The sequence below is a fragment of the Sinohyriopsis cumingii genome, unplaced genomic scaffold, assembly GCF_028554795.1.
Source record: "Sinohyriopsis cumingii isolate HCF-2022 unplaced genomic scaffold, ASM2855479v2 utg000426l, whole genome shotgun sequence".
NCBI lineage: Eukaryota > Metazoa > Mollusca > Bivalvia > Unionida > Unionidae > Sinohyriopsis > Sinohyriopsis cumingii.
In genome coordinates this window covers 4,789,412-4,812,994 of record NW_028315897.1, presented here as the reverse complement: position 1 = coordinate 4,812,994, position 23,583 = coordinate 4,789,412, and the positions used below count along the sequence as shown (strand labels likewise).

The 23,583-nt window shown below is 35.3% G+C and overlaps 1 protein-coding gene across 22 annotated transcripts in view; it reads left to right on the top strand.

Moving 5' to 3' along the window:
- The window catches only part of LOC149774110 (E3 ubiquitin-protein ligase TRIM45-like), a 58,351-nt gene that overhangs the window by 7,821 nt on the left and 26,947 nt on the right, over nt 1–23,583 (top strand). For 4 of the 22 annotated variants that reach the window (XR_016416994.1, XM_089945743.1, XM_089945735.1 and 1 more), the window contains exons 3-6: nt 1,588–1,611; nt 8,388–8,411; nt 9,524–9,547; nt 19,959–20,001. Coding sequence is in view for 18 of the 22 variants with exons in the window: in XM_089945743.1 (XP_089801869.1) it covers nt 1,588–1,611; nt 8,388–8,411; nt 9,524–9,547; nt 19,959–20,001 (115 nt within the window). In the remaining 4 variants the exon portion in view is untranslated. The remainder of the gene's footprint in view (nt 1–1,587; nt 1,612–8,387; nt 8,412–9,523; nt 9,548–19,958; nt 20,002–23,583) is intronic. The other 18 variants (XM_089945733.1, XM_089945729.1, XM_089945727.1 and 15 more) reach the window with 7 other exon arrangements.

The window sequence follows — 23,583 nt, the reverse complement described above, 5'->3', positions numbered from 1 at the left end:
TAAAACAGACAAGATCTCTTTTGCTTGTTAGTCCCCATTCCAGCATTGAAGTCGACAAGAATCGGAATGGCTGACATAAGGAAATCCAGTTATTCATACAACTTATCTTTCACCTCATCTATGCTAGTTATTGTTGTAGCATAGGTGCTGATCAACACGGTACTCCTTCTGTTTTCCAGAATAAGTTGTGAAGTCATTAGGCGATCATTGACATCATTGGAAAGGCCGGTAGGCTTGTGCACTACAGTATACTTCACTGCAAATCCGACACATACTTACCAACATTTATCACTGTCGCGATCAATCGAGAGGCACGTATAGCCACTACCAATTTCCGACAGCTAACCCACGTCTGCAAGGCGGACCTCACTCGGCTCTGCTATGTCCCTATTTGTATCTTACCAGTTCTCTAGTAGCCATCGCAGTCTGTTTCTCATGTCCCTATACCCTGGTGTTGTCCAAATTAGTTCGAATATTGATGTGCTGAATTTCAACACCATCTTTTTGTTTTCTTTCTTGTTGATGTTTGACCGTATGGATGTGACCTCCGCCAGCCGTGGTAAACTGGCGTGGGTGGGAAGAACAGGTTATAATTAAGCTCTTCTAGCCCATTATGGTTGCTACGGAGCAGAGCAAAGTAATTTTGAGAAGGGCTACCCTGACACTCAGGGTGATGACGAGTTCCATTGCTACTTCGGTCTATTAGAAAGTGACACTATTCTCCGAGCTACATATGTGCAGGTTCGTGACTGCAGCTTAAGTATTATCCTCACTTGGTGTTTTGTCACATCTCCGTCTCCACCGGACTTGGATGTGTGAGGAACGGGTTTGACGCTATGACATGCGCTTCGCTTGGATTAAAGTGAGATAGAGCTGTTCATTTCGTCATTCTCATTATATCGTCTTGGTCTATCTGGATCAAGTAGAAAGACATAATCGAGACAACTCGAGATAAGTCTGGAAACATTGGATGCTTATGGCGTCTTAAGTGTTTCGCTACGCTCACTTTCCACGACGCGTTGCTGGCTTTGTATTTCTGACATGTGACCGAGTTCGAGGTTTCTTCCGTGCAATCTGCCGTGTCCAGTCTTCACATACGTATATATACATGCTCTAATTCAACTAGGCCTAAGGCCTTACCTGGTTAACTCGCCTCTCAAAGCAATTTGCAGTGATTAGCCATTGTCGCATGGTAACAGCTTCTCGTAGGCACAGATGAGAGCTTAGTGCCAAGTGATGTCTCAAGGTATATAAACAGTCCTGAGAAGGACACACCATGTCATTCAACCTGATGTGCCACCCTCTCTGACACGAAATATATGTACATACAAACACGAACATATAAGCACATATCAACTTTAAAATTAAACATAAGGAGAATTAATAGTGAGAAAATGCATGTTAACACTTACTGAAAATTATATGTAATATGTGGTATTATTGAGAGTTATTCTGAAATAAAGGCATACACTTTTTATATGTGTGAATATGTACATATGTATCCCTATTTCATTAAAACCGAAATTGAAAACTAATAGACTAATACATGTTTGACATTTCTAATTTCATGTTTGTTTGTTCTTTCAGGAAGAAAGAAAAACATTGGAAAGGGTGAGTACAGATCAATCTGAAATTAACATTCTATAGTCAGTAATCAAATGCAAATTAAGCAGTTTGATAATTTTCCTAAATCATTTATAATATATGCCAGCGACAACAATGTTAGTATAATTCAAGTGTTCATTTTGCCACCCACCCACCCATACAAGTACCATGCCATCTCTTATTAAGGATCAACTAACTAAATCATATCAGGTCATACTACGTTAGCTCCGTGGTCTAAGTTAGTGGATAACTAGGGCTGAAACAATTTATCGATATGCCGATGCATGAATACTTTAGCTGTAACGATACATATATATCGATAAATGAGATGGAGAATCGATACAAAGACAAACAATATGTGCAAGTAACTTTAGTCTTCAGCAGTCAGGCATACTTATTATTAATTTCACTTTTTACTTTTGAAATCTAAAATTCATCCTAAACAGCATATGCAGTCACAGGCACTCTTTTTATTGTTAAAAACGAAAACGACCAATGAGAAATGTTGCTCGCCGTCTACAAATTGACATAAAGTGTAATGGTTTTTAATCTGCCCCCCCCCCCATAAAAAAATTCATGCTTAATATCTTAACCCAGTAGCATTTCTAGCATATGCTATACATTCCAAACGTGTTTGACATGTACAACGAAGTACTTTAGAAGTTACAAGTTGACTGTATCATGTCTGCTTTGTTAGATCTGAACGCTATACTACCGGTGTGTCGTACTGTGAATTATGTTAAAATGAATTCATTTTGGTTTTTATTGATCCTTCCGGTCCATGTTAAATAATAACCACCAATCATAAATTAATGTAGCTTATCCCCTGCATGATAAACATGAAGTACTGGCAAGGCAACATGGAAATGTCGCGCAAACATGACTAATTTATAAGTAAAGTAAATAAACAAAGATGCCTTCAGGTTGTGCAATGACACGTGTCATGCAAAATGTGTACGAGTTCGTAAGCTTGAAGAACAGCGATGCGTGAGACCTCCCGCAAATTATTTTAAAGTCCTTCATATAAAACTGTGCTCGGCAATGTATACAGTTTGTATTGAACCATTTTTGTCGCGACATTTCTTTCTCCGGTATGCAACGGTTAACACATATGAGTTCTTCAAGCATGTCATGAATGGTTGTTAAACTGTATTTGATGGTGCCGAATAATAAGCATTATTATGGCGTAATTTGTCCCCTTCATGAAGGAAGTTTTACAAATGCGCATTTAAAATATAGCTACATAGAGAATCCAAAGGGTATGTTTCACGACGTGGTTCAATACGACTTCGTTCGGCTATTACTGTGATAGTAATGACGACAATAAGTTCTTAAGTATATCGATCATTGGATCTGGGAAAATGTTAATGCAAGTGAGTGATTTTGAGCCCTTACATGGTGTTAAATACGAGTGAGATGTAAAAGTTGGATTGATTGAACTAGATGCCATGACTGTAAATCTCCCTTTCAGTGGTATTTTGAAAATAAATGTAGAAAATGCAGAATACTGAGCCTAAATTAAAAAATACCTTCAATTTGAAAGTAATATGCAATATTATTTCTTATGAATCAAATTACCTATGCGGACCATATGCTGTACAACCATATATCAATATCTGGCTTAAGTCAAACTGAACAAATAAGGGGGAAAAAAATTAGGAATTAGAGATATTTATTTTGAATATCTTTTTTCTGTAGAAGCAGCATTGACATTGATAGACTAAAACCATAAAACAACGTTAAAGACCATAGTAGGCACGCAACGACTGGTTCAACAATGTTTATGTTAGAGAAAATCCTATTTTGGAGCAGATCTTCACAAAATATAATATATGTAAACTCCATAAAATTGTGCAAAATAGTCATGAAAGTCAGTTTCCCAACATTTTCAAACTCACAATGCTAGCTATGTATAAGACTCTTCAGAATGAAGCTCAGTAGTTTTCTTTATTCACTAGCAAATACAAGTACCTCTTGCAGCAGCACTTTTTTGTATCTGCGTGAAGTACAATGGGATATATTTTGTTGGTATCATCCTGTTCCCTTGACTGGATTTCCTCAAGATCGGATTTTCTTTGCATGAGGAAACTGCGTTATTAACAGACTAAATGAGACACGAACATGGTAATAAGATGTTTTCAAAGCAATCAAACTGTGAAACATATAGGGCATGGTAGATTAGGTGAGCTAAATGGAGCCACCATTAAATGGCCCCAAAACAAGGAATAAAACTCACTGACAAACATTAGGTAATATGCTTGAAAGTAATTTTGTTATCTTGTCATCGATGAAAATTGATTTATACTATATGATAACTTCATGTCTATATGTAACCTGATATATATAGCACCAGGTCGGCTAATTATGCGAGTCGGGTAATTACTGCGCAACGATACGTCATTTCTGTAAACATTGGATCACGTGTTATTTTGGGTCAAAATATCCATTTTGCATCAGGAAAGAACGATTGTACTTTACGAAACGTGATATTTATAAAGTGTACCAACATTTATCCCACATTTCGACTCGAAATGCATATGAAAATGTAATTTCTAAATGTCAACATAAACACCCACTCCATGACCTTCTTGAACTTGTAACACAGAAAATCATATATATAGTATGTATCTCTTATAATTATACAAATAAATGTATAATATAAAAGGTGGAAATGTATACCTTAAAAGATTCTGCATCATAATCCAAGTTTCCAATTGTGCAAGAAATTGTCCTACACTTACAAAATTGTCTGCTACCCAACATGTCATCTTGTCGCTAGAACGGGATTCTCAAGAATATTCCCCGGCGTATAGTCTGTTTCTAAATTCTTTAGTAATTTACATAACATCCTATTCACTGTTGTTTCTCTTCCACATAATAGCTTAGTATTTATATAAAATGTTGAAATTTACTAATGTTTTTACAAGATCGGTTTAGTTCGCTTAATGTATCTTGCCATTTGTTACCATTGTTACGTTGAATTTTGTCAAACTAGCTATAAACCTGACATTATTAGTCGACCGAATCGCTGATAGAAACAATCCAGAGTAATATATTTCATTTATGTCGCGCGATGTATACACATTTTATCTTTTCAAGGTTGTGCACATAATATTCCGACACATCGCGAATAATGAAAACACGGAGTAATTCTAATTTTTCTTTGCAATTAACATTTCGCGTTTCAAGCATCACCGTTGAACAAAAAATTAAAATAAGGAAATTAAAAAGTCCGAATTAAGAATGGACTATATCAGAAACTGACACACGTTCAACAAATGCAAAAAATAGCAAAAGAAATTAATCCAGTGTATCCAAAATTAATATTATATTGAACAGAATATTATGTAACAATTGCCTCTTTTCAAACGGTAAGCATTGCAGCATTTTAATGTCGTCAATCTATCGAATTCGGTATGCTTTTTTGCTTCAATATTGGTAACGAAAATATTAGGTGAGCAGAAATACCCGATAGTATTGTATACCGATAGATATTGTATCGCTGGATGTGTATTGTGAATAATATCGACACGGGTGCATCGGTGCACCTGTATGAATAACGCTTACATTTCCAACTCCCATGTATATTTACACTGTTTACCTAGCACATTATAAATTTATTCCATAAGCTGTTGTTAAAACTAGACAAGTGAAGTTTTGAAAAAGAAACATGTACATCAATGTCAGTCTGAACTGTTCATTAAAACCATCTCACTTTCTTGAAGTATACTTAACTTGTTGTATTGTAAGCCAAACAAAGGACTATGAAATCTTCCAAATTTTAGATTATGTCCCATTCACCTACGTCATCAAAAATTAAAATCATTTGCTAAAAACAAACAAATACAACATATTAATTTCCTTCGAAACCCATTCTCGCCCAAACTCTTGATGACATATAATTGTTTAATATGTTCTCAAAGTCGGAATAGCAGCAACGTTGTAAGTGTGTGAAAAACCTCATATTATTTTGATGCAGGACATCCTCATAACGAGGAACTGGTTTTAAGCAGTGCATGGCCAGTCTAAAAAAAGCACGAGGATATGACATCTTGACGATTTAACCACATTTTCCAAGTTAACATGCTTAGATCAGAAATAAGAATATGATGATGTTAATCAATCTGAACGAACATTTGCAAAATTACACCCATAAAACCCTTTGTATGCGTGGATCTTTCTCATAGCTTATACTCATCCAATCTATCGAGACCATAAGCCTATATACAAGTTTTGAAAGAAAGCTTAATGAAATCTGATCTCCAGATTTGTAATAATCTCAGTCAGTCACGATCACCTCATTAGCATGTGTGTTTCGCGTACTTTCTAAAGTGTGATAGGTCTTGTCTTAAGATCCGTTAATGGTGAACTTATGTGCATATTTTATATTATATACCGATTTTGAAAGAAAGCTTAATTTTAATATGATCTCCAGATTTGTAACAATATCAGTCAGTCCCGATCAACTCATTAGCATGTGTGTTTCGCGTACTTTTGAAAGTGTGATAGGTCTTGTCTTACGATTCTTTAATGGTGATTGTATGTACATATTTTGATATGCACACATTAACAGTACTAACTGTGTCTTTTTAATTCTACTATTTCATTGCAATTAACATTTCGCGTTTTAAGCATCACCGTTGTACAAAAAGTTAAAATAAGGAAATTAAAAAGTCCGAAATAAGAATGGACTATATCAGAAATTGACACACGTCCAACTAATGCAAACAATAACAAAAGAAATGGCTTACACTTAAAGTATTACAAATATTGCGAAACTCATATGGATATTTGCAGGGACTATACAATAGTCCGTAAAACGTTGGATAATTGTCCCAAACAATACTAAGCACCAAAATTCTAATATTGTACAAGAATTTTAGGAGACAGAAATTAATCCGGGGAAATGTAGAATATTAGTCAATACTAAGATTAGTTATAAAAATCCAAAATTCTTACACGCTTTAGCAGTCTGATACATTGTTGAAAAAATTTGAAAATGATGTAGGGGCGAAACGGAATACTTATATTATAAATTATACTGAATTTAGAAGGAAATTAAAGGCAATTTGCCCCAAAGTTAAAATTCTGTAAAACATTTTTTGGCATATTATCGCAATCATTTATAGTAAAACAAAAATGTTACATATTTTAGAAATGAAAATAAATACATTACTTGAAATTTCGTAATTGCATATCACACATATCATTAATTTACTAAAATTGGTATTGAACGTTTACAGTTCTAATAATGTTTTACATTATTAAAGACATGTATACAAAAGTAAAATTGTAACCAGATTATTATTGACCAACATTCACACTTCCCAGTCAATTAAAAGTGTAAAGTGAACCAAAAAATCGAATCCTCTTCTACCCAACTTTTACATTTACTATCCAGTTCCGACATTCAGCATGCCATATTTAAAACAAATCAATGAAAGTGTATTTTCTGTATAGTATTGAGAACAAAAGTAAAAGTCTAATTAAATATACACTTACGTGGTCATGTGTATTCTCTTGAAATATGAATGCTTTGGGACTTCATATCTCATTACATAAATCAACTGTTTGGCTCTCTTTCTGATTGAAATGTCTTTACTTAAATGTGTTTGTTCGTCTTCTTGTCTTTCGGTTGGCTGCACATTTAAATTTCTTTATTTTAATGGGTATTTAGTGTGTTTATTCTTGATATTTTCTTTTGCTTGTGACACCAAAAGAATAGTACCCGTTTTTTAAACGGATAACATGTCTGACATATTTAAATTTTTCTCTCTTTTTTACTGCGTTTCATTTCCTTTGATGACGTGGGAATTATATAACCCAATGACCCTTGTTTTGGCAGACATAGCCGCTATGTTGACCTTTAACTTGAGTGGAGGAGTCAATAGCCCTGTTGGAAATGTAATTTCCATTTGCGCTTTGTTAGCCTCTGGGACGACAAGTACAATATGTTGTGACTTTGCAATGGTCACAGATGGGGAACTGAATAGATTGATTGTCTTATAACGAAAAGTCCTCTGTTTATACGTTAGAGATATCTAACCAATTAATCTCAAATTTGAAATACTCCAAGGATAAGCAAGACGAAAAGCTACGACAACGCCAATTGTCAATATTCGCTTTTGAACTAAATATAATATTTCATTTGATTGATACATATATTGAACATATTTGTCAATGAATGCCCTAGAAGAGTTTAATCTGAAGTACGCAATCACTATGAAATTTGGAGAAAACGTGACCGGGCTATATCCAACACGATCTACGTCCACTGGGTGGGCGCGGTTAAGGGGGAGAGTTAAGATAAAGCAAGAAATATTTTTGTAATGTTTAATTTTTAGTGACTTTACGACCTCTAAAATGAAACGTAATGTTCAAGAATTTCTTATCCTTAAAATGACGGGTAATTATGATTTTAACATATTATTTAATGTTAAAACTACACATATCTACTAATACACCGTATCAAGAGACCAAAACCTCAACTATATAATATCTATCACGCACTTATGCACTATCCTAAGCCCATATTATACCAGCTTCATCTTGCTGGAGTGGCCAACACCCAGTTATATACCATTCAGTGTCAAGGTGCATATTAGTCAACTCTTACACTATGTAGTGAACGCTGCTATGAAGAATATCCCACACTTACTATTCAATATGCGTACTGAAAGAGCCGCTAACAACAAGTTAGCTTCTATCCAAGATGCTCACATTTGCTAACTAACAAAAGGGGTAGAACAACTTGTACGATTACGTTTCTTATGATCTTTCAGGAAGAAAGGGAAAAGGCACAAAAAGTAAGTACAAATTACGTATGAAAGAAAATTCGAATCTGTCAAAATAAGTACACATCATGTATTTTGTAAGGATCAATAAAGATATTCCTTCTCACTTTCGTTTATGTAAATACAGGATACACTTAATATTACATTTTGTTATTTTTTGTTTGTCTTGCAATAGTATCTTCTCGAATACATGGCTAAAAGTAAATTAGATTTGTTATTATTTAGTGTAGGAATTGAATATAATAAGACAATTTTTAACAACGTGCAGTAATTGCTTTGACATTTTTTGTAATTGCACGCTTGGTACATACTCCGTTTTTTATCGCCTTATCAAAATAAATACAATGTACTTAAACGAATTGTTTCTGCTATAGTGCATGTCGTATCATCTTAAAAAGGGTTAGCTATATAATTAGGTGTCGGAAAAATAACATGCTTGAGTCAATTACTGAATAAAAAACATTGACTTTTGAAGGACAATTGCTTTAAGGAAATAAGCAGATGAACACTCATTGAAAACGTTATAGTATCCTGAACAGTAAAACATTTTGTTTCTCTGCACACCTTCTCGAACAATCTTTATATTGTTCACGGTACATCTTTATTTGTATCAGCTTTAGTGGCCATTAAACGATATCTGATTTATTATATATGCAAGGAGTGAAAGAAGAACAACGTACGAATCGCAGAAAGTGCATATCAACAGGCTTGTATACTATTGTATTTGTTGTAATGCGCATCGAGGTGTACTAGTTGTGGTATATGAAACACGTTATTGGAAATCTGCATTTCTGTCTGCTTATGTGTCTAAGTGCCAAAATATGTAATTTTATGTAAACAATTAAAAGTATTGTGTAGCGAAACACTTTTTGGGTCGTTAATTTCTATTTTTTCAACAACACCAAAATACAAAACGAGAGTGGAAACCCGGAGAGTTAAATACGATACAATCACTATAGTAGATTGGTAGTAACTATATGACTATTGTGGTAAATATTTTTAAACAATGACATGAACTGTCTTTGCAGTTGACAATATCAGCATGCGCAGACACATTCTATTTTGAAAGCAAAGTAGTGTAGTTTACTTTAAGCTCTTTATCATATTTATTACATTCGTTTCAGGAAGAAAGAGAGAAGAAGGAAAGAGTAAGTATTAATATATCTGGTTTCAGAAAATAACTAAGATTGATACATCATATAAGTGAGGTATAAGAAAGGCTTCAGCCAATAAGTATAACAGATGTATTGCATAAGATTTTTATGTTATTGCTTTCAGTCTATAAGTATACATGATGTATTGCATAAAGTTACTATATGTTCGCTATTTCGCATGCATTTACTAAGAATAACTAATTTCAATTATACCTCATCCTCTGCGAATTAAAAAAATGTCGCAAATTCCTGCTTCATGCCTCTATAATATTTAAGTATTATTTTATTGTCTAAAAAGATCTAAATGTTGGAGAAAAATAAATTCTGATGTCATCATCACCATATTCATATCACTTAGCAATTAATTATTAATGATAAATCCTTGTTTTGCATCTGATTCCTTATATCGTGCATTCGTTGTATTTGTCCGAAATGGAAGTAAGATAATACTTATTGACAAAATGGCGATCATTAGTTCAATAAATATGTTAAAACTGACACTCCTATCGATGAATGAAATACAACAGCTTCGCTGCCGGCGTGTTCTGGGCCGATGTATTTGACAATGACTTAATTGCCTGCGACATATCATTTACACAAGCTGATATATTTAAGCCTGCTACACCAGGCATTATTCGTAAACTAATATTGATTTCAGCAGCTGGCATCATAATGGGGGACTTAAGTTTACCTGCTCTAATATCACATACAAAAGTTATGTCCACTGGCTCCCTGAAATATATCGGATTGGATTCTGTTAAATTCCTAAGTTAAACTTTGTTACATCCATGTTTATCGTCTGGATGATCTCCGTAATAAATATCATGACTCATCGCAATGGCACCCACGCCGTCATAATGCTCCAGGCCAGGTAATGACTGATCATTTTAGTCAATATGCTTTTCCAGTGGATTCCACGGTCCGGTATATTTATGTCCTGGTAGCAACCATCTTTCTATTTAACTTGGATGTTCTCCAATACATATATGGATATAACAGCGCCAGCACGTATTTGTCGTTCACCACAACACATACAATCTCCAACACACAGATTTCGTTCTATTTGAAGGTCTTCATTTCCTGCAGTACATTTTTATAGAGAGAGGCACACAAAGCTGTGGACGCTGACATCTGTGTTGCCTGCATCTGTTCTTTCGACAACGAAGCTTTACCATTTATAATGTGTGATTTTGTAGATGCAAAACCCTCATACCTCGATTTAACAATGATGATGTTTCTGGTAACTACCTATATTGTGTGTATAATCCCTCTCTTGTTTCGCACCTGAAGCAAAACGAGTTCATGTCTCAAAAAATATTATGATTATATCCAAAAAATAAATGTTTAGATTTAAGCTGTAAAACAGCCTTAAGATAACGACAACATTGTTTATGAAAGCAATAAAATTACTTGGAAACAAATTATAGCGATGAAATTGCTTTGGAACTGATAAGTTTGCTTCTACAGCTGATATTCCGGTGTATCTCTGTTTGGTTAATCAATGCAATATCATCTGCATGTGCTATCGTTAACATTCCGCGGCTCTAACAAATTACAGCCTGCATTATTTAAATTTTACTTAATTTAACGTATCAAGAGGAGGAAAACCGACAGACTCAACATAATTGAAGTCACTCCATTGTGGACGTTTACACAGCAATCCATCTTAATAATGTTGCAGGTTAATCACACACTTCACGTCGGGTCTTATTTGATCTGGAAAATGATCCTTATAAAATACACCTCTAAAATATTTAAAGCTAAGAATTATTCAAAGTTAGACAGGGGCATCTGTGACTACAAAGCTGACCACAATGGTGTAGTCAGCTCATCTGCCAGACTTGCTTCTGCTAATTTCTTTTTATTTTTCCTGAGGTTATGTCAACTTATTTCCTAGCAACTCTGCTGCCGTGTGTATTTTCTGGAAGTTGGGTTCCGATCAGATATGGAAGTAAAATGCCAGCTGGAATTTCTAACAATGGTGCAAATAATCATTCTGGTTCTGATAGCTATGACGCTGACACAAATTAAGAATAAGCACAAGCATGTTTATACAGTTGTTGGTCAGCATGTGCCTGTCATACCCTATTAATGCTGCTGAGAGAAGGTTTTATGCTGAACCACCTTGGTAATATTGTTCTTTCGCTGCGACGACATCGTTAATCCTGCTGAAATATATCATTGCTTTTATTGTATATTACAATCTATGCTATTATTTTTTTTTTCTTACGTCTGCGGACACCGCGATAGCCACTTGATGATATTATAATATAAGGTCTTTGAAACGAAACACCGTTTCCCCATCACCGTTATTGTGTGGCTCCAGTAATAGCTTCAGGAGCTGCAAGACCCAAATGGAAGTAATAATGATCCATTTAATGTTGGTGCACATTTTTTTAAAGCACAGACATACGATGCAGACAATGGACACTCAATGTGTGGATCGGTGCCAGGATTTATTTCGTAGTCCTTTTCATTACCTCCCTAGCGACCTCGTTGGGGTTGAGGCATGATGTGTAGACGTAATTTAAATATGATATCGTACTGCCTTGCTGCTGAAATTTCTAGCTACGATTACGATTATCTTACCACTGAACATGTCCACCGTCATGAACCGATCTGAAGCCAGCAGGGCGTAACACTCATAATCCGCAACAGGATCGCCAATGGTCTATCGAATCGCATTATCGGCTGGAGACTATTTGATTAGATCGGAATGTTTAGATACATCAAAAGGGAAAATGCGATACAAAGTAGCTAGATAATCCAGCCATACTTGTGTGGTAGTATCCACATCTTGGGATTTGTGCATGGCTTCCATGTGTATCAATAACACACTGGAGTAATTTATTTTGGCAGCAGCATAATAACTCGTTTCTTTATATTATCTAGAATCAATACTAGATAAATTCAGATGTTGGGAAGTGTGCTTCTTCCAGTCTGGTTTGTACACCGTGTCGACAAATAAAACGACACAAAAAAGTCCCTGGGAAGTTCACTGCCTAGATGGTAGCCACTCTCTACCTATATAGTCTGGCTGGGCAAGGGTAAATTGCTGCATGTAAATTCTGTTTTGCTCCAAGCAAAGGTAGATTTTTTTAAAAATCTGGTCAAGATGAATTCTAACTCGAGCATGTGAGCATCGGAGAGTGTAATTTTAGGCATCCACACTGCAAGCCATTTCATAGTAAACGTCAATATCTGGCGCTTTGTCCGCACCTGCTTTGTACATGCACGGTACAGGATAATCTCTTTCCAGTACCAGACCATGTTGAACCTCTCTAACATGATACAGATATCATAGAATATACTAAATATAGTTTTCAGAGGAAGGATGAAGCAAATTTCACGAACGGAATCTGTGAGCGTGCGCCGAGCAGCAAATCCAGCAGTGTGTGCAGCATTACGTGCATAGGAAAATTGGCTCTGAAATTGGCTCTGTTGAAAGCACTGGTGCAACCAACACCAGCCACATGAAGCATGTCCGCCGTAGAAGTAAATACATTATGCGTCGCAGCTCCAGTGCTAATGTCTCGAATCACCACATGTTGTTGGCATACGAACGCATGTAGTCATCGCTGAACACGATCAAATTGAACATAGTTCTAGCTTATGGTAAATAACCATTAATAACTTTTCCACGGTTTGATTGTTCATCGTGTACTGTGCTGATTTAAAAACAACGACTATCCATTGTTATGCAGAGTTGTCTGGGCGTAGGCTGAGTACTTTTCGGCAGCTGCTAACGTCTGTATTTGTCATCGAACTTACAGAAAAGCCTTAGGGGGAAGCAAGTACACGTCTTCATCATGTGATTCTATTTTTAGTGCTACTGGCAGTATTGGCATCCTACTATTCGACATACTCGCACCCTGTCATGGAATCGTAGATGGGAGTGTAATCGTTCGGTCTAAGGTAATCTGGAGTAAATCTCAAGTACATTGCTTTGGTATAATATGTTAGTGTGATAAAGTCACACCGCGATTCAAAGCGATCAACAATTTTTGAAATCACCGAGATTTTAAACAAAAATAATATTCGAAAATGTCACCACAGTCCTTTTAATTTAAATCTTGGAATAATATTACCAAGAGATGGTGCCTCCGCACCAGATACTTATTTTTACTCAAGATCCTGAAAAATCTCTTCAGGCCATGCACTGAGAAATATTTTGAAGATATGTTGCTTTGCCTGCAAAGAACGATCCGGTAACGGTGTAATTGTCGACGGAATTGCAGACAACGGTGCTGAATGACTTGGTGATGTTGACTGCGGCATGATTATAAGAGCTATTGTTAACCCACTACCGTCCCAACAATAACAACACCAACAGCAGCATCGAAAGTAATGATAGTCATTTTAAAATTAACCATGTCCAACACTTTATTGGGAAAGCTCATAGGGACAGGCAGTGCCGATTCTTGCAGCCATAATGAGAATCACGCCATAGATTCCATGCAGGGTAATCTCATCATGAACGCTCACAGTATCACTGATCTCGACGATCTGAGTTTTCCTACATAGATTTAGAATCGTACGGTGACACTAAATTGTCTCTTGCTACAGGAACCATGACTTGAAGAATCTCTATGGGAGGATTTAGAGTGATTGGACTACCCACGACGGTATTACCATCACAGGATGGCTCGTTGAGTTACAATAGATGACTGATTATGTACTGGCAAGCGATGAAGGATGTATGTCGGGAGATCTCAATCTGGATTACAATAATATTTTCATTTACTCGATGCCCATCAACGGAGCTGACGTCGTCAATAAATTATATGCAGACAATACCTCGAGTTAGAATAATGTGGGGCTGATACCATCTCTGACTTCAAATGCGATCAGTCGTTCTGGATTCATTAATAATGCCTCTTCGGACTATTATACGTTATCCGTTGAATTTTATGCATTCACACAACAGTCGATGGCAAGCGAATGGCTCCTCGTCAACGTCAAACTGAGACTGGATTGAGATCCAGTGTCCGGACGAAGTCAGCTTTTAGAAAGGTACAACTTTGATAAGATCCAGTAACGTCAGTTGCCGTATGGACCATCACCACAAGGCACATTGTAGAGGCTATTTTGACTATAATTTACTCTAGCAACACCAGCTTCTTTCAGATTTTAAACGCCGTCGACCTAGTATATATTGTTGCGACCTCGTGTGAGGCCGTTGAGAACTGGTATAGGTCCTAGCGATCTTATTTAGGTTTTATTTTACATTATATCTACTGTAAAATCCATGGAAGAAATCTCAGAGCGCCTATAGAAATTAACCAGCTGTTATTCGACGATATCTACCGAAAGGATACTCCATACGCTTGAAAAAAAAAGCATGCACGTGCTCAAGCAGACAACGGGTTAATATGCAGATATTACAATCGGGTAAGAAATCATGCTGGACAATCCTCGCTGGAAGAGACTCGTGAGATATACAAACACAATGAGGTCAAATTACCTCTCATTTCAGCTGGTCATATGAGACAACAGCAGCGCATATCATCCAGCAACAAGTATTTCGACGTATTTAAATTCTATAACGAGAACAGGATACATCAAAACGTTAACGATTTTCTCGAACGGAAGATGACACAAAAAGAACCATGACAGCATAGATAAAACAAAATAAAATCTTAGTGACGCAATCGACAGAAGAATTTTGTTCAGCACGCCAGATTAGTGTACGAGGATGAGGATGTCATCGTGGAAGTCCTGGCACTCGATTACCGAGCCTTTAATGCTCCGTATGATGAGGCCGTTGTTCCAGAACAACGTGCTCCATAACAACCAGTTCCAGAAGATTTTGCAACGGATCGTGTATTTGAACCAAACAAATCTTTCGATGCGCTGTTGTATATCCATGCGTACAATCATCATGAAACAAAAGAAACTGACTAATTTGCGACTGCGTATCGTTACATGGTGAGTATAATCATCCATTGACTTTAGAATTACGCGTTGAAGCATCACTTGTAAATAAGGTTCCTAATCGAATGTTTATTCGTTACCTTATGACGGAACCTGACAGATAAAAAATATCGGGAGAAGACAACTCGACATATCCAAGTACATGGCTATGATATAGCCTAACTATGGTGAGTTCTTTAGAAAACTTGAAGATGGCATGATGGATTATGAAAAGGACAATATAAACGTGGAAAAACGTTGGTCTGTCATTGTGTTACCTTTCTAGGTATCACCATGAAATTGACAAGGATGATAACAGCTGATTTACGACAAACATACTTGCCGCTTCCAGCTTTCTGGATACAAATAAGCTTAAGGCAACACCAGAAGTGATTAAATATCTCATTAACGTTTATCAGCTTACTAAAATAAACACAAACCCATGTTTCATTATTAGAGATATTACAGGACCAGATACATTTGAAGCAGTGCATATACACTGTATGAGTGAACACCTTACTGATCTTGAATCTGTATTTGAAAGATTAACAGGTACATATGAGACTAATCATCGACTTGAATCACATCGACGAAAATGCACCATAGGAAGATCATCGCGAGCTTGAATACTATTACCACTGCAGAGTCTATGTCTATATAAATGCGTACATGTGCTATAAGTGTGTTTCGAGAATAACATCAGCATCACATATCGCAATAACCCCACCCGCAGTATTATCCACGGGCGCTCTCACTAATCCGTTTATGCTCATTTTTTCCGAAGCATAATTAGTTTTACAAACTATGGCTCAGCAAATGGAGCCAATATTTAAGGCCACAAAATAATTATATTAAAGCCGGCATTGCTGCCTTATCAAAAATGCTCAGCAATATTACATCATACCTTAGTAGAGCTAAATTTATTATGCCTAATTTAATTCGCTGGATGAGATAGAAAGCGTCCTTATCGTCAATATGGCTCCATTGTTCTTGTGCAGATTTGTAAATTCATGCCACAGAAAGTGCTTAAATTCAGGACAAATAAAAACACAACCGATAAATAATTGATATTTTATGCTATTTTACAATCTCTACATTTTCTAATTGATTATTAGATATATGAAAGTTGTAAAGAGTAACCATGTGTCCGATTGGAATAATGTCACGATGAGATTCAAACACTAAACGACGGCTCAACCTCGTGTTTCTCATTTCATCTAAATACAAATTAATAATTGAGTAACCTGTTCTGCTAAATCTTAACACTACTAATATTTTAGTGCAAACGTTAAGTACATCTTCATTCGTAATAGCTTCATAACGAGTAAACACTGAATGAACTTGCCTATTGTCGGCTTGCGATTGCATTTTGTTTTTAAATTTGTGTCAAGTATTCGTCTGCCACCTCTGTGTTTATCTTGCTCTTATTGCTTGTTCTTACTTTTCATAGTAATATTTGGTAACCCTGCTATTTCAAACTCCACATTTTTCACACACGGATAGGTCGCCACGAAGACCTACTCCACATACTATACAAGATCGAAGTCCTGTGCATCCTTGCTGATGATTTGATTATTCTGGGTACGGTACTTATATGACGATTGATTCAGGATGGAAACGGTACTCCCTTGATGAATGCTTTATGCTGGGCACGGTACTCCCCTGATGACTGCTTTCTGTTGGGAACCGTATTCCTCTCTGCAGGTCTTTTTACACCTCTCCGTGGTGCTCTGAAAAAACCTTTGACATATGTTCTTTCTTCGTGATGGCATTCTATATTTTGAGACAGAATGTTAATTTAGCTACAAATATAAATACAAAAAACAAGCAATAAGAGTTATATTAAAACACATATTATATAATATGGATAACAAAAATGATCTGCTATATTATGACAATAATGGATAAATAATCACGCTCAAGTATCCACGATCGAATACAGCACTGTATGAATGTGACGCACGAGTCAGAGATATTATGTAATCTCTCTCTAGAAACACAAGCAGCAGACATACACTCGTCAAGGATTCTAAAAGCCTACTTGTACGATAAATTGTCACCTCATGCGAGAGAAATACGTGATGAGTACAAAAATCTCACTGGGAAAAACAGCTTCGTATCCAGCATCGATAGGAGCACTTCTAGATCTTCAAAACAAGATTGTAAGTCGCTCGAGGGAAGCTCAAATGGGAACACTTCCAAAACCGTTAAAAAGGTTATTCGAAGTCAACGTGTCATGGTCACACCCAAGCATTGACTGATACCACGCAAAAATGAATAAAGCATACGGAGGCTCATTCAAAAGGCTTTGTGTACGATAATCCCAACGTGCTTCATCGAGGTGTTAAATAAATAACTCTTACAACGAGTCCTAACATCTACCGTCGACGCGGAATCACAAGCATTGCTTCCCTGCTAGAGTCAAAGTCGTGCCAAAATTGGTAGCACAAAATCATCAACCAACATATAGACTCGAGGAAAATAAAATCAAGACAAAAATACATTGCAAATCAAAAGCTCATTTCCAAAATAACCTCACAAAGCATGTTACTTTATTAGAAAGACCATTTTGTGTTCATCATGGAATATAGTCGATATTGTCGATGGCAGTACACCCAGCGAACAACGCATTGTTCTGTTAAGAACATAAATACTGGATAGGCATGCCGATTTGGGTTACTGCCAGGGAAACCAAACCATTCAGATGCTAGAGTAAGGAAAATAGCTCAGATTTTGATAATAACAATATAAAATATGCACAGACCTTTCAATAACAACAATCAGGATTTGCTGACAATAGCAGTTATTTCGTTGGAGTCGATTTAATCGAGCCAAAACAATTGCACGTACACACACACACACACACACACACACACACACACACACACATATATATATATATATATATATATATATATATATATATATATATATATATATATATATATATATATATATATATATATATATATATCCTTCCCTCCATTAATTAATGGATCCATCCATCCATGAATCCATTCAGCCATCTATCAATCTAATCATCTATCTATCTGTCTATCTATCTATGTATTTGTCTCTCTCTTTCTTTCTCTATCTATGTATCTAACGGTCGGGACATTAAAGGACCTGCTTACCTGATGGCAAGCTTTGATCGCTCTAAATTATATGCCATTTAGACATCGTAATTGTAGTTTTGAATCTTCTCCATTGGCATCAATATTTCATACAATATAACATGCGTTATCCTAATTCACAGTGATTAGAATTTCGTCTATGGATAAGTTACCATATGTTATAATGTATGCACAACAAATTTTGATTCACATAATGACACATTAATATGTGTTGTACACTTTTACACATATTATATTTTATGTGTCCAAAACCAATTGATGTTTTGTATAATGACAAGTTATCATGTGCTATATTATTCAACACCGATTTGTTTCTCATGAAATTACAAGATTCCATATTTTCCATACTTATTCACACCTGTTCGAGTTTCATGTACTAGCAAATCACAATAGAACGAAAGAAAAGAACTAACAAAAAACAAACAACGTTGCCAAAAAATGGTACAATTTTGTTTTGTTTAAAACGTCAAGTGAAATACACTCATATTGTGCTGAAATTTGCATAGATAAACAGGTGTAAGATGTTCATAAAAAATCTCATATAATATCCACTGGTGCTCATGGCTTTGCAACTGTATCACGTTTGCAATATGCATTTAATTAATTTGACGAATATCGTCGTTGTATAATTCCCTACTTACTACCTCTAGCTTTCTTGTATAACAACATTGAGAGATAGGTGACACAATACTAGTATATTCCTTACACGCTACCTCTAGCTTTCTTGTATGCCAACATTGAGAGATAGGTGACACAATACTAGTATATTCCTTACACGCTACCTCTAGCTTTCTTGTATGTCAACATTGAGAGATAGGTGACACAATACTAGTATATTCCTTACACGCTACCTCTAGCTTTCTTGTATGCCAACATTGAGAGATAGGTGACACAATACTAGTATATTCCCTACTTACTACCTCTAGCTTTCTTGTATGCCAACATTGAGAGATAGGTGACACAATACTAGTATATGCTAGATATGAGGGCTAAATGAATAAACAAAAATACAACTTGCAAGTGCAGATTTGATGGTTGGCTGTCTGCCATTGCATCTGTTGCTTTATCAGCAAAGGATTATATGTTTTGCTTAAACAATTACACGTACTTTATGGAAGATAACTTTGCACTTTATTAATGTATGTTCAATATAGAGAAGGTACAGAGAAGATGAAATTCAGAAATATGTATGCGTATAACCAGTATAGTAGGTTTACTTCAAAAAAATGACATCTATTTTGGGATACTCTGTTGAAGAAATGACATACACTGTATTCTGTTTGCAAATATGGGTGTGCGTGTCTATTGCTACTTTAGCAGCAAATCAGAGGCATTTACTTCATGTTGTCTGTTATCAGATTTATTATATTCTTTCAGAAGGAAAGAGAGCAAAAAGAAAGAGTAAGTATTAATCATGTTGCTTTCCGTAAACAAATTTACAAATCAGGCATGGCATAAAATTGATGTATGATTGTTACAATTTTTATATTTCAAAGCATTTTTATGCGTGAAATACGGTTCACATTTTTACCAAGACTTATAATTTACTCAGTTCATCTGCAGTGAGATGGTTTATTACTTAGGCTAATCATTTCGATTCGTATCTGGTTTCTTAATGATGACGAAATCGTCAAGGCATAAGTCGGGACGAAATGATGATGTTGATTGATTATTGATTGATTACATTTTTAAGGAATTTCGCTCACTCAACACATTACACTTTAAACTTATATCAAGCACTTGGACAAAAGCGATTCATCATTGACCACATATTTGAGATAGGGCATCATGAACATTTATAATTTACGCTGTCTTAATTACCAGAGAGCTTTCAAAATACAGTAGCACCACATGTTAATGTTTATAAACAAAAGCAGCACATTTATCTTGATAAACAGGCATGATACTAGAATCATAAATCTTTCAAAATTTTCTTTAATAATCTGAATCGTCATTATTTTGAGTAATATTGAAATCAAGGATTCCCAATGTGTTTATAATACTTCTTTAATCATTTGACATGTGTGGTTGTTTGCCTGGCTCAACCTTGAGGAGATGGTTTACAGTCGTCTATAATATTTTCTACTTTTCCCTCTTCCTCTAATTTTTAAATATCATAATATGTACATCCGTTATTCGTAATCAGCATTATGTAAGTTTAATAGTGTTATATATATATATATATATATATATATATATATATATATATATATATATATATATATATATGATTGAAAATGTGTGTTCCATGAGTCAGGTTAGTGTTCTATAGTGGGATGGATGGATGCATCACTATGATTAAATGCTTTTAAAGTGGATTTGAACAACAGAGAAGAATGTATGTTTATCTATCACGGTTTTCCTAGTCATATCTGATGTGTATTGTCTGTAGTTCTCAAATTTCAAACTGGAATAGCTCACATGTGTGGTCACTGCATTGCTAACGGGACCTACTCTCTTGGCTGACGAGGCATCCTGCTTTTAATTTATTTGCATATTATGTTATGACATTGGTCATCTACCGCTCGGTCAACATATGATTTGCTGTCCAATTACTTTGCAGTAGTCTTTATATTGTATATTGAACCGATGGTGTGGTTAATATGACAGTTGTGCCTCCTTCTTCAGTTCAGGGTCAAGAACAACCAATATCCAGACTAGACTAAAACGTTAGAACCACTGAGATTTGAAAATTACTCTAGCTAATTGAATATCATATTTTTATAGAAAGTTTGTTACATCCCACCGATGCGGCCAAAACGTAATAAACACTGTAAGGGCGATTGTAACTCTCATTTGCATCATTGTCTGCAGTATCACTTTGAATCAAGTTTGAATTTGTAATGAAACATTGCTCGGTTGTATATCATGACGAAGTGTCACATATCATGGTTATCCCCTGTGCCTCTACATTATGGTCATGGTAAAGGTAACTATAAATAAGCGATTTCTGTATATGTATTGATGAAACAATTAAATAATTGGAAGTAGATTATTTAAACTAGTGTTTGTTTTATATATATATATATATATATATATATATATATATATATATATATATATATATATATATATATATATATATATATATATATATATATATATTTGACAGCTTCTTGAGCATTCACAGTAATACCTCCATCCTCAGGTACAATGTAGAAAGTAAAGAGTAATGCAAACCAGTGACATGGTCATTTATCCAGACTATCACACGTATTTGTTACAGATAATTTGATGAAACAGAGTATGGAAATAATAAACAGGCAGGTGTACCATGTTCATTACATGTTCATCTGAAGACCATATTCCCCCTACACCTGCCAATAATTGGTTTTGACACCAAGCGCCCAGTGCATATATAATTATATCAATTGCAGTTTTTGTATACTTTACATTTGCCCCATCCCACAGACCCAACGGAAGGATATCCGATCCCACTAAATCATAGCACATGCATGAAATATCTACCAGTTTTGGCGACATTCCACAAGGTGTTTTAAGAGTATATAAGGTTAGAGGCAGATGATGGACAGTAAGACACAGTGATTAACAAATAGTATTTCTTTACCGATTTGTTAACTCATGGGGATCAAGTTTTGAAATGTTGATAATAACTTCAACATGTGTTTGTCTTTCGACTGAATACATTCATGTCCAAAGTTTTGACACTTGCCATTTTTGTAGTGTTATTGTGGCACGAAAAAACAATTTGGGTCCAAACTTGCATAATGAAAATGGTTTTTGCAAAACTGTGCAATCGATATGTACGTTTGATTACATCTGTGTACTTATGGACAATGTTTTAGGACCATGCTAACACTAAAATAGTAAAACCAGTATACGTTGCTTTGTAGTAGTTCACAGAAGTTTGAGAATGTGTATTCACCCCTGGAAGTGAAACGCATCATTTGGGTATAGCATTAAAACGATCACTGGATAACATAAAAGTCAAAGAGTGTTATTCTTTCCACAGTTTTTATTTCATGTGGTGCAAAATATCAATTTGACAATTACTTCAAAATTCAATGCGCCAAATATGCATCTTTATGCTTCTTACCTGCATCTTTTAACGAAATGTGTTCTTTCTAGCACGTATATTAGAACATTTTAATATTTTAATATTTTGAGCCTTTTTTTTTTTTTTTTTTTTTTTTTTTTTTTTGTTTAATTACATTTGGTGGAGAGTAAAAGATGCAAGTGCTTTGGCACTTTAAAGGGTATTATAGCATATGCATGAGATTGTAGTCTCAAGTATGGGCCACATATTCAGAAATACAATTCATGACTGATGTATTAATCAGAGTGTTTTGTGTTTTGCCAACAAAAGGGATTTTAGTAATATTTGAGAAAGTTTCGTTAAGTGTGTTGAATGTATAGACGTTCTCTACTAACCTTTAATTCTAAAGGTTTTTTCCTGTTGATCTTTTGAATATACTCTTTCAATATTGCAGGTAAAATTTGATTGAAATAAAATAATTTTTTGTTTTTGCAGAGGTGTAATGAAACAAACTTTGTTGTTCTCTTCAACATAAATTTGAATGGCAAATTCATATTCTGGTATAGTATCCACATCATAAACGTCTTCAGTATTACAGCTGCAGGCGGTTTGCCGTTGTTGCGTAGACGTCAATGCGACATGTACCCAGCATTTCTGGAGAATGCAATTTTAGTGTCCTTAAGTCATTTTAACTTAAGTCACTATGAAGTGTATGCATGTATGAGAGACAGACAAACAGACAAACAAATAGGCATTCGGACAGATTGTGATTTTTGTGTCGCCCATTGCAGCCACTTTAAATGAAATCATTGCATTTTTCGGTTGCAGTTTTTCGGAAAAAAATGATTGTATACAATAAACATTTTAAACAGAATGTCACTCTCGTCCTATTTTGCATTTATTTAATTATTTCTAGATCCTGTGAAGAACGTATAACGAAATACATTCACTGTGTCTAAACATGAACTGCTCTATGCTTAATGAAT